Genomic DNA, 11,527 nt, shown 5'->3' on the forward strand with positions numbered 1-11,527 from the left:
TATTAAAAGTTAAATACAGCCCAATTGTTTTACATCAAGATGGTAATAAATAAATGAATAAATAAATAAATAAATAAATGAATAAATAAGTATTATATATATATATATATATTTTAGTATATTATATTATACTATAGAATAGAATAAAGTTAGAATAAAAGTAAAATATAGCGCTGAATATAGTAGAATACAGTGTATTATATTAAAGAAAGAAAGAAAGAAAGAAAGAAAGAAAGAAATACATCTTCTCCTATTTGGAAGATACGGATCCTGTCAATTTGTGGACAATAGACATGCGTTTGCGTCCTTGGGTACTGCGCCCTTTCTCGGGCTTTGGGGCAATGGTTTCGGGAACACCCAAATCAATGGCATGGGTAATAACCAAATTCAATCGCTGTTTTGGAGAAAATCTGATTAGAAAATTATCTCAGCAGGAATTTCCATCCATACTTACAATTGATAACCTAAACTCAAGATCATAGTTGGAAAACGATTGGGAGGTCTCCCACATTGCTCTGGCGCGTTTATAATCCTGAACACCCCAGCAGGTAACACCCGATTCCCTAAGAAAAAGAAGAAGCAGAAAGAAGGATAATTTATAAGTAACAAGTAATATTTATATGTGTATATATATTTTATATATAAAAAAATAAATAACTGTAACTGTAACAGTAACAGTAATAACCGTATGTATACAATATTCTAACGTTACTTACCAGTAGGCAAACGGAACAATCCAAGAGACTGGTTTTATCCTTTCTTTGTGGTCTAGCACCCAATTCAAGTGAACGATTGCTTCCCGATGTCTTTCAAGGGCATTTAAAATGGAAGCCTTCATAACCAAGAGCGATGCGCGCTGTTCATAGTAATCCGGAGGAGGAGTATTGGGTGCAACCTCAAAGACACGGAGCTCGTATTCTTGCTTTTCACGTTCATATACAAGCTCCAGAGTAGTGTCTACCTGCTCCAAACAGGATTCAAGGCAAGCGGGTGTCATATTAGCAAAGGAATTCCACAAGAATAAAATCTCCAGTCCAGGCAGACACAGGTCTATATCTTGATAGCCACTTTGTTCAAAGAACTCTACTCTCCGGGAGATATATTGATCAACCTGTGATCTCTTTTTCTTGTCAGTCTCGTGAGGGGCGGCAGCAAAGGAGAGTATTGCCTCGGTTCGGTTTCCTAGCATTTCCATACAGGCGCCATAGAAGAACTTGAGGAATACCGGAGAGTTGGTGTGCTTGCTTTGAAGCTCGAGAATTCTGACAGCTGCACTTGCCCAATCAAGACTCATGGCGCTGTTGAACGCGATTTCGTACGTGGCCATGTGTCCCATGGTTACCTCTGCCCACCCTCCCTGGCTAACCTTGAAGGTATACATAAAGGACTGTGTGGAAAGTGGGATATTTTTAGCCAGACGAGATACACATCCGGCAAAATAGAGGAAGAAAGAGGAGTTTGGATATGTTTTCTGAGCATCCAAGAGACATTCTACTGCAGGTTGGATTAAATCGCGGGCAAGGATCTGAGGAGCACATGAAGTGAGGCTAACATAGTAGGATAAAAGACTGAAAAAAATATTAAGTAATATTTTATGCACAGTGAGATAGAGATACAAAATGAAGAATATACTAAAACTTTTTTTTTAAAAAATAATAATAATAAAATACTTACGTGAGCGAAGCTAAAGGTGATCTGATTCGTCTTCCTTCCAAGCACAGCTTAAGAAGGGCGAATCCTAAATGTTTATCAGCTTGCCACCCGAAAGCGGCCACAATCTTCAGAATTTTTGGAGGTAAGGATGAGAGCAGAAGATGAACAGACCCAATACTATAGAAAAGAAGAAGAGTTGGAATTTATTGAGTATAGTGTTTTTATATATATACATGTAAAAGAAGTGTACCCTATAAGCTTACCCATATTGAATGGCTGAGATTGTGTCTTGATCCATGTATCTGTTGAAATGTTGACCCATACGCTTGTATTCTTGCCATACTAAGCTGTAACTACTGTAAGCTGAATATCAAATACATATACATATACATATATATATATATATATGTGTGTGTAAACTTTGAGTAATCAGATTTACTTCAGTTTTTTTTCCCTGTTTACCTCTTCGGAGATTAAGCCCCATCTTAAGGTATCCTACGACAGATTCCTTTGTCATATGAATAAGTCCTATAAGCAAGCAGCACTCTGCTCTAATCACATGAGCACGCAATGCACCGTTGGAGATGAAGATAGGAGGGTCTTTGTATTTGTCTTGTTTCAATGGCTTTGTGTTTGTTGGAAGGTGGGTGGGATTAGATCCCATCAGATTTGTAAAGTAGTGTGATACAGTATCGATCAAGGGCTTATTAGCACATGCATCATCAATCTGTGCACTGGCAAATGCATATGTTTCTGTCAATGACTGGATAGCCACATCTGTATCTGATGAGTCAGAAGACTACCATAATATTAGAAAAATAATAAAGAAGAACATCTTTTGCTTGTCATTGTTTGGACTCACAGTGATAGCTATTTTTTTTTGATAGATTATGTATTAGTAAAAATAAACTGCATTTTAGAGTTTCATTTCATTTCATTTTTTTTGTTTCACACTGTACCTTTGACAAATGCCATTGCACCCAATCCCAAAGCATAGAGTGGATCTCTATATAATACGTTTAATACCGCATCTAATTTATTTTACCATCATAAGCATAGTCAAGTAATCAATTGACTAATTGACTTGAGAGCTTACTTGCTTGCGCGCTTCTCAAAAATCCCTTTTGCCTTTGAAAACTTGTTATTGAAGAAAGCATTCACTCCGTGCAACATCTCAATATCTAAGATACAATCATGTAAACCAATAAGCCTGCCAACATCATGTGTCTGCCTTGTCTATGCCTGAATTTTTTACTCACCATACTTCTCCTGATGTCTTGGCCCCATGTAGTTTGCCTTTACATTTTTCATATCGATGTGTCCAATTGGAAACACATTTGTGTTGGAGATTTGGCTACAATCGTTTTCATCGTCATAGTGTGAAGGGTCAGATTTAGGGGCGGCGCCAGGTGTTGGTGGTGTTACAAAGTCGGCCATGTTCTTGTCAGCGGGAACATCGAGAGCCCGATTGAATCCTTCGGTAGGAAGGACTATGTTCAACTTGTCTGTGCTATTATCCTCAGTTATTGGTGATCCTGGCTCACTGTTTGATACCTCCAGAGTTTTGTCTGAATCAGATCTTGAATCGTCTTCACATGACAGTCTGTTATTTTCCGGTGTGACCTGCACACTTGCAATAGGAACAATAGTGTCATGATGTTCTGCATCTTTTTCTGCCTCTTCTTCTTCTTCTTCCAGTATGGTATCTTCGGCAATGACCACCAGATCATGTTGGGAACCAATTTTAGCCTCAGCCTGAGAAATGGCCGCAATCTCTGCTATCTTGATAGATTCGTTTTCATCTTTCCTTAGCTCTGGTGTTTCATCTACCATCTCACGAAGGGTATTGATAACAGAAGATAGCTCCTCAGGTCTGTCGTGACTCAAGCTGTCGACAAACATATCTTCTTCTTCTTCTTCGTCATCGTCTTGTTCTTCATCATCCTCGCCCTGGTGCTTTTCTTGACGAGGTGCCAATTGCTTGGGTGTATGTATAGATGTATCAGTATCAGTATCAGTATCAGTATCAGATTCTGCGCTTGTAGCTGTGTTTGTGGGTATGGTTGTAGTTTTGGGTGTGGATATGGATGTAGGTGTATCTTGTTCTTCTTGAAAATTGATGCGTTTCCAGCTGCCTTTTTGTTCTTCGGCCTCTACAGGGCCTGTAGTTGGCACTTGGATAGTGTTTTCAGTTGTCTGACTAATATTTTCGGTTTCTTGAGACATAATGTTCTCTCTGGATTTATAGTTTAAAGGAAGATCTTAAAGAAACAGTATAGTTATGATACAAGGCCAAAAGAAAAGCAACAAGAGATATGTATAAATAGAGAGAGATAGAGAGAGAAAGAAGAGAGTTGGGAGTAATGAAGAAACAAAGTTGCGGAAAGGAAAATTAAAATAATTAAAATAATTAAAATAATTAAAATAATTAAAAAACAAAACAAAAAAAAAAGGTAGAAAAGAGCAAAGGTTTGTGGGTTTAAGCTGAGACTGGGCTGCCCTGGGTTGAAGAGGTACCAATAAACTATACGAAAACTAATATGAAGCCCGCCTGTTTACCCTGTGTGACTAACCACGGTAAATTTTCATGATATTGATGAATGCAATTCTGCTCAAGGCTGCTTAAAGACTTGCTCTTTACAGCTTGTACGAGGGATTTGATGGTTTATCAAGCAGAGACATGTCGTACGTTTTTTTAATATACGTTCAGGGAAGCTAGTATATTCTTAGGTCAAGTAACTATTCCGTATACTGCGGATAAAATCACACGGTTATTCTCATGAGTTTTGTTCCTTTGTGGCTGTAGTACATGGAGCACAGTTACACCACAAAGAAAAATGAATGTGAACTTATTTGTGACTATTCAGCCCAAAAAAAAAAGAAAAAAAAAGAAAATGAAAATGAAAATGAAAATGAAAAGAAATTGTGTACATTTAAAGTTGTATAGTCATGACTTTGTAAGCTATATTTGTGTAATGTGAGAGGTACATCATACGTAGATAATGCACAATGGTCACTTTAAAGTCAAGTCAATACAACCCAAAAGAAAAGGTATCAACTGGTAAGTAGATGATGAGGGGACGAAATGAATATATAGACGATAAAATTTGCGGACAAGAAAAGACAACCCAGAATATTGGTAGAGAATTCTGTACAAGTGCATTTACCACCATAATTGCTCCCTATATTTCTTACAAGTTGTAATTTGACTTGATAGGTGATACATTCAATAACGGGCCATTATTATTTTATTTTTACGACAATGAAGTTTGTATTTACAACCCGCCAGATAAAGTATAAAATAAAATAAAATTTGCTAAACCTATTGAATTGAATTGAATTGAATTAAATCGAATTGAATTGAATTTTCTTCAACCAAGACCAAATCTTAAAAGAATAAATAATAAACTCAACTGATAATAAAATGTATATATATTGAGCTTAATATATTGATCATTAAACTTTGATAGTATCTTGGAGCCAAGAACTCTTGTACCTTGGTATGATTCGCTTTTAGGTAATAAATCTTGTATACAAAATATGAATGATATTTATATATTGATTGTGCGTATAAACCAACCAGATATTATTACCAAGACTATAAGTAAATCACTTTGATTTGTTTTTTTTTGAACAAAAAACTATAGTGTATTTCCTTTTTGTCTTTATATGTTTAATTACTAGATTATCATTATCATCATTTGGAACGGGTAATTCGAATACTCACAAAATCCAAATAAGGTTGAATATCAATTTGTTTTTGGACAAATGATCTTGAAATATAAGTTGCCATACCCCGTGCAAAATCGTGGGTCTCTTATATCTATCTGATTCTCCAATCCCCACACTCTGACCAATTAAAGTATCACTAATACGCAGCCGAAGATGTAGATATTTATGTATAGTCGCTATACTCCAATACTTTATTCTTCACAATAATACTAAAAAATAAAATAAAATACAAAATATTAAAAAGAGGAAAAAAAATACAGCTAAAAAAAAGAAAAGTATGTCGAATAAGGGAAGCAAAAGATTCATCTCAGTATAAAAAAAAACAATAAAAACAAAATGGAATATAATAGAACAAGCAAGAGTCCAGAGTACCACCAACCCACAAAGGAAGATAGAAATAAAAGAAAAGAAAAGAAAAGAGTAAGAGTAAGATCAAAACAGTGGTATTTCTTTACCACACATCTTGATGACTATGAAATTAAAAGAAGAATAGAATAATAAATAAATAAAGAACCAAGAAGAAGAAAAGAGAGTACTTTTTTTGTTTAGATGAGTGGCTAAAACATCTATATGATTGTTATGATGGTCTGGTATTCAATCCACCAACTTGAGCATACATCTGGAGGGCTTTCATAATGTATGACGGGTCCATATCAATCGCCTCCCCAAGTTTCTCCAGCACTTGAGCAAATCGACCAACTTTTTGAAGATAGAGTGTTGAGACAGCATTCTAGATAGATAATAAGAATAAGAAAAAGACATTTAAACACAATAAGTACAGGCATAGGCATAGGCATAGTATGAATATCTATCTAACATACCTCTATACGCGTTATGAAGTTTTCCATCAGTATAAGTAGCTCTTCATCACCGGCGTCTTCTTTAATGTGGTTATCGAGCACATTAAAGACAAGAGATTGATCAGGGCTTATAGGATTCTTCACCTCAACCGAGCCATTAGGTAGCTCAATACTGCTTCCTCCTGATTTAGCACTGGTTGGGATAACCCTACCCGACGTAAGACGTTCCAGACGTACAGCCAAGTTGCTTAAAGCACACACAAATGCAGGATCAATTGTTCGATTTGAATGTCCTCGACCAGATCCTAATGGTTTTATACTGGGTCGCGAAAGAGAAAGTGTCGATCTTGACCTTCCTTGCTCACCAGAGCCTTCTGTGTTTGACACTTCTCCTTGATCCTCGAAAGAATTGTCGCCAAGGTCATTCGATGGCGTCTTGTTGGCAAGAGATAAGGATGGCTCAACCAGAGCCTCGCTCTTGTTCACTTCCATACGTCCTGAAAGCTGTTTAGGATACACAAAGCTCAGCATCTCAGGAGTCTCAAGACCCTTGAGACGCCGTTCACCAAGTTCCATCACATGGAACCCAAGACGCTTCAGCTGAAGTATATCCTTGTTTACCGAAAATCCACCAACAGACGAAATCGACGCAGAAGAATCGGTCGGTACTGAAGGCGGGCGGGTTGGGAAAGTAGATGTAACGTCTTCACTGGCTGATCTCTTATCTTCATTGAATACACCAGGAATGTTGCGCAGAGCAGCCAGGACATCAGAAGACACGCAAATCTGACCTCCATCTGCAGCATTGCATATACGACTTGCCTTGTTGACCACCGGGCCAAAGTAGTCCATTCGATTTGTGATCGGGTTACGCTCAAACACAGGAGTACCCCAATGGATACCCATTCGTACCGATAATCCACGATAAAGTACGACTCCTTTTTCTACAACCTCTAATCCCTCTTCAGTCTCCAGAATACCGGTTGGCCAGTCAGCCTCAAGTAGTTGGATTTGAACAGTAAAACACCACAGAAGAGCAGAGGTAATGTTCTGGAAGCAGACCATAAATGCATCTCCTTCGGTCTTGACTTCATAGCCACCCACGGTTCGCAGCGTGCGACGCATTACAGCATCGTGTATCTTGATAGCAGACCGCATGTCTTCTGGTTGGGTCTCCCACAACAAAGTAGAGCTCTTGATATCCGTAAACACCAAGGCCAATTGATTTACTGGAGGTAATACTTCTTTCTCCAAACGAGCAAGCGTCTAATATGCCATTAAAAGTGAGTAAAGCATTATAATTAACTCTCACGGACCTATCCATCTCTTTCTTTCTTTCTCTCTCTCTCTTTATTATTGTCATTGTCATTATCATCATTTATTTTATATATAAAGAAATAACCTACCGAGTCTCCAAGGAACTCTTCCTTTCCACGTCGCTTATTCTTTCCAACCATCATAGAAGAACCATCATCCATTCCAGAGCCATCCTGTCCGGATCCACCTCGACCTGATCCGTTTCCTCGCATATTTCGTAGACGTTTATCTCGCTTGTCAAACAAGTCTCCAACACCGATGATCATTACCATAAGGTCGTCGGACGCTCCATACGAAAGAGCAAAATCTCTTAATTTCTGGGCAGCCGCCATCAGGTCATCCTTTTCGGTTCGTGCGATATCGACTGCTGTCTGGTAAGACATACGATCCCACAGACCACGAGAGGCCATGATAACAAACTCATCGTACTCTGTCAACTCGATTGTTGACACATACGGATTTGCATTCACAGCCGGAATCATATCAAAGTATCCAAAGCTTCGGGAAACATGAATCTTGTTGTTCAAGAGACCAGTCTTGGACACAAATCCTCCGGCAGCGCTAATTCGAGAGGTCTCGCTTGGGTTGAGCGGGATGTGCTTTTGGGTGATTTCGTATGCCTGTCCGTTGTTTCGGGAGATGATTGCAAGACAGTCACCAACATTGGCCACGTAGAGCTTGGTGCGTGCGATGTAGCACACAACAGCCGAAGCACCAACACTTGTGTCTGTGGTAAAGGAACCTAGTTCCTTTTCCAGTGACAAGAACGTACGTCTGAGAGCCGAAATGATGGTGTCATCATTGCGAGTCTTTGCCTGTTCTTGTATAAAGTGCTTTTTGAAAGAGTCATAGAGAAAGTGGGTAAGTTTGCAACCATTACTTATGGTCTTGCGACCATCGAAAAGGCCAAACAGACATTCATCGTCATTTTTTCTGAACCGTGGCATGACAAGATCCCAGGTGGAAATGTGGTTGTTAGGAGCCAGCCAATCTGCGATACCGTATCCCATGTTGTTCACCTCGGACAGAGAAGTGCGCACACGTCTTTCTTGGTAGTCGTCCGGAACAGACACGCCAAGTATGGTGATGTCCATAAGGCCGAGCACACACAACCGTTTTAATGCGCTAAAATCGGACATGTTCTTCTCCTTTGGACTGTGTTGATCAGGAACATTCTTTTTGATTTCTAGACGCTTATTTCCAGATAAATTAAGGTATTTTAGGCTCAAGTTCCAGTTCCTACAAACATATATAAAAGAAAGGTTAATATATATATTTCTGTGTGTGTGGTTTTGGTTTTTTTTATAGAAGAATAATAAAACTTACCAGTTCCAATCATATGGCCAGTTGGAAATGTTATATTTTAGCACATTGTTACCAACATCCAAGACAAGCAGTTTTCTCAGTTTGCCAATTTCAGCCGGAAGGGTCTGAAGTTTGTTACCGTTGAGTGCCAAGACACGCAAAAAGGTCAGCTTCTCAATATCGTCTGCAGGTAAAGAAGCAAGATAGTTTCCGGAAAGGTATAATTCGTACAAGTGCTGATGGCAGAGACCTTCAGGTGGAATGTCATAAAGGTAGTTAAAGGACAAGTTGAGAGTCCTGAGCTCAAGGAAGAGGGAAAGTGGGGACCAGACATCATCGGTTAGTCTGTTGTCTCCCAAGAAAAGATGTCTCAGAGACAGAGAAAGTGGTGGTGGGTGGTTGCGAGGGCTGGCAAAGAAGGATGGGGGATTGAAATCAGGTGGAGCGTTGAGGGCGGAATTGGGTGAGCTGACGGAAGAGTCGTCATCGAGATGAGGATATGCGTGAGAAGGGTACTCGCCTGGTGGTACAGGCGTTGAACTTCCATGACCAGTGTAGGTATCTATGGCTGTGTTATTTGCTGTTGGGTTTACGTAGGATTCGGCCGAAGGAAGACGAAGTGCAATACTAGGCGTGGTATAAGGCTCAGGGAAGGACTCGAGCAGGTTTGAGGAGCAGTTGAGGATCTGGAGTGAGGCACACATCCAGATTTCATTTGGCAGCACCTTGAGGTTGTTCTTTTGGGCATCTAATATCCTGAGCAGACTGAGCTTAGAAATCTCGGCCGGAAGACTGTCGAGAACATTGTTCTGCACAGACAATTTGATGAGTTTCTGCAAAGATCCGATACTGGCCGGAAGAGTATTGAGAGTATTGCTGTCAAGAGATATGGTTTCCAGACAGGGCATGCCGAAGAACAGATCGGAAGGGAGAGAGGAAAGTTTGCAGCAAGAAAGGTTCAATTCGGTCAACATGGTGGTTATTCCAAACGATTCTTGATCAGGGATGCTTTCGATTGGTATATTGCCATCTTTCAAGCGTCGACAGAAACCGAGGTTGAATTGAGTGAGGTGGTTTTTAAACATGCTGAGTTTTTTAAGGTTTGTGAATTGAGAGCTAACGACGCTGACGGCATTGTAATCTACCAGGAGGACCTCCAGTTTGGGTAGCAGGTAGAGGATATCAAGCTCTGTGATCCGATTCTGTCGGATATCGATCTCTACCAATTTTTCCATTTTTGCAAAGCTTGCCGGTAGACTTCCTTCAAAATGATTACCAATCGCGAATAGGCCAACGAGATTTACGAGATCTCCGATATTGTCTGGTAAAGATGCCATTTTGTTGAAACTGATGTCAAGATAGGCCAGACTGGTGATTTCGCAAATGACGTCTGGAAATTCGCTAAGGCAGTTGTTTGAAATAAAAAGAATTGTAAGGTGGTTTAGGATTGAGAATGCTTTGGGAAGAGAAGAGAATTGGTTGTTGATTGCTTTGAAGGTGGTGAGTCTCTGGAGTTCTTCAAGCCGGATGTGGTTCAGATCGCGCAATTGGTTTCCAGACACATTGAGGTGTTCAAGGGTGTGCATGGTTCGAACGGATGCTGGAATTGTGCCATGTTCATTGTTGGCGAGTATTAATTTCTTGATATTGTGACATGACTCGGCAAAGTCCAGTGGTATTTCGATCTGCAGATTTTTTGATAGATCAAGAGATGATATTCGTGACGAGTACTTGTAAAGAAATATTGGGATGGTAGATATATTGCGCCCTTCAAAGTTCACCTCCCGATATCTTTCTGGTGGACCTTCTTCTTCAATGGTGTGGATCAAATTCGAGCCGAATGTGTAGCGAAGGAGATATGAGTTGTCTTCTCGACCGACGTCTTCCAGTTTGTCTTGTTCCGTGTATCCCATTTGTTCCAAAAGTCTCTTTTGTATCATGAGCGGCTTTTCGTTAGGCTGAAGTGCACGTTCTACAAAAGATAGATTGATTCATTGATTGATCCGATATATACATATATTTGTTTTACAATAGCATTGTAGAAAGAAGAAGCAAGAGCAGAAATATTATTTGAGTTGAGGTGCAAAAAATAAACATAAAGAAAAATACACACCACGAGTATGTTGTCTAAGCACCAGACTGTACTTTGACAAATCCTGAAGAAAGAATTTTCCAGCTAATCGATGCATGAATTCTGCTGTAGTTGTGTTTAATGGTACTTGAAGAGTTGCAAACGTTTTGTCCGGTCGAAAGACTCGGATACAAGCCTTTATAATAAAAAAATTAAAGTAAAAAGTTAGTAGATCCAATATAAGTACTGTCTCCATCGTCAATGTATGTATGTAATCGATTCTTCTGCCAAATTTAAAGTATAATACTTGCATTTTTGCTACGTTCTTCCCATTCATCTTGTACACCAATTGAATATTTATCACACACTGGACCATCGTCTTCGCCTGATGCTATTGAAGAGTACATAGTACCATCGCTCTGTTCTGGCTGCTGTACAGCCCAGCTGTCAGGAGCAATCCACAGCTCGTTCGACATTCCCGAGTCAGAAGTCTATAGTATGTCAGTATCGTGGCGTATGCTTTAATGGATACTTACTACCTGTAGAGGGTGAGGTGCTAAAGGATGTATTTGGTATCCTGGATTAACGATACCATCCATGCTTGTGAAGTTCTGATCGACTATTACAACTTGCAGTCAGGCTCGTTGGG

The 11,527-nt window shown here is 39.5% G+C and overlaps 2 protein-coding genes across 2 annotated transcripts; both read right to left on the reverse strand.

The window, feature by feature from the left end:
* Window positions 1–250: 250 nt before the first annotated feature.
* PHYBLDRAFT_188306 (hypothetical protein) lies at window positions 251–3,879 on the reverse strand (the record flags this gene model as incomplete). The annotated part of the gene is made up of 10 exons (XM_018439481.1): window positions 251–394; window positions 455–563; window positions 717–1,568; window positions 1,675–1,830; window positions 1,917–2,016; window positions 2,116–2,452; window positions 2,516–2,523; window positions 2,613–2,659; window positions 2,750–2,834; window positions 2,913–3,879. The coding sequence occupies 10 exons, from the start codon at window positions 3,877–3,879 to the stop codon at window positions 251–253; spliced, it is 2,805 nt and encodes a 934-aa protein (XP_018287644.1).
* A 2,780-nt stretch (window positions 3,880–6,659) lies between these two features.
* PHYBLDRAFT_95948 (hypothetical protein) lies at window positions 6,660–11,071 on the reverse strand (the record flags this gene model as incomplete). The annotated part of the gene is made up of 6 exons (XM_018443933.1): window positions 6,660–6,853; window positions 6,896–7,451; window positions 7,592–8,741; window positions 8,829–9,801; window positions 9,859–10,779; window positions 10,921–11,071. Coding segments are annotated over 6 exons (3,945 nt in total), but the record flags the coding sequence as incomplete, so codon positions are not given.
* Window positions 11,072–11,527: the final 456 nt, after the last annotated feature.

The sequence above is a fragment of the Phycomyces blakesleeanus genome (genome assembly GCF_001638985.1).
Source record: "Phycomyces blakesleeanus NRRL 1555(-) unplaced genomic scaffold PHYBLscaffold_21, whole genome shotgun sequence".
NCBI classification, from domain to species: domain Eukaryota; kingdom Fungi; phylum Mucoromycota; class Mucoromycetes; order Mucorales; family Phycomycetaceae; genus Phycomyces; species Phycomyces blakesleeanus.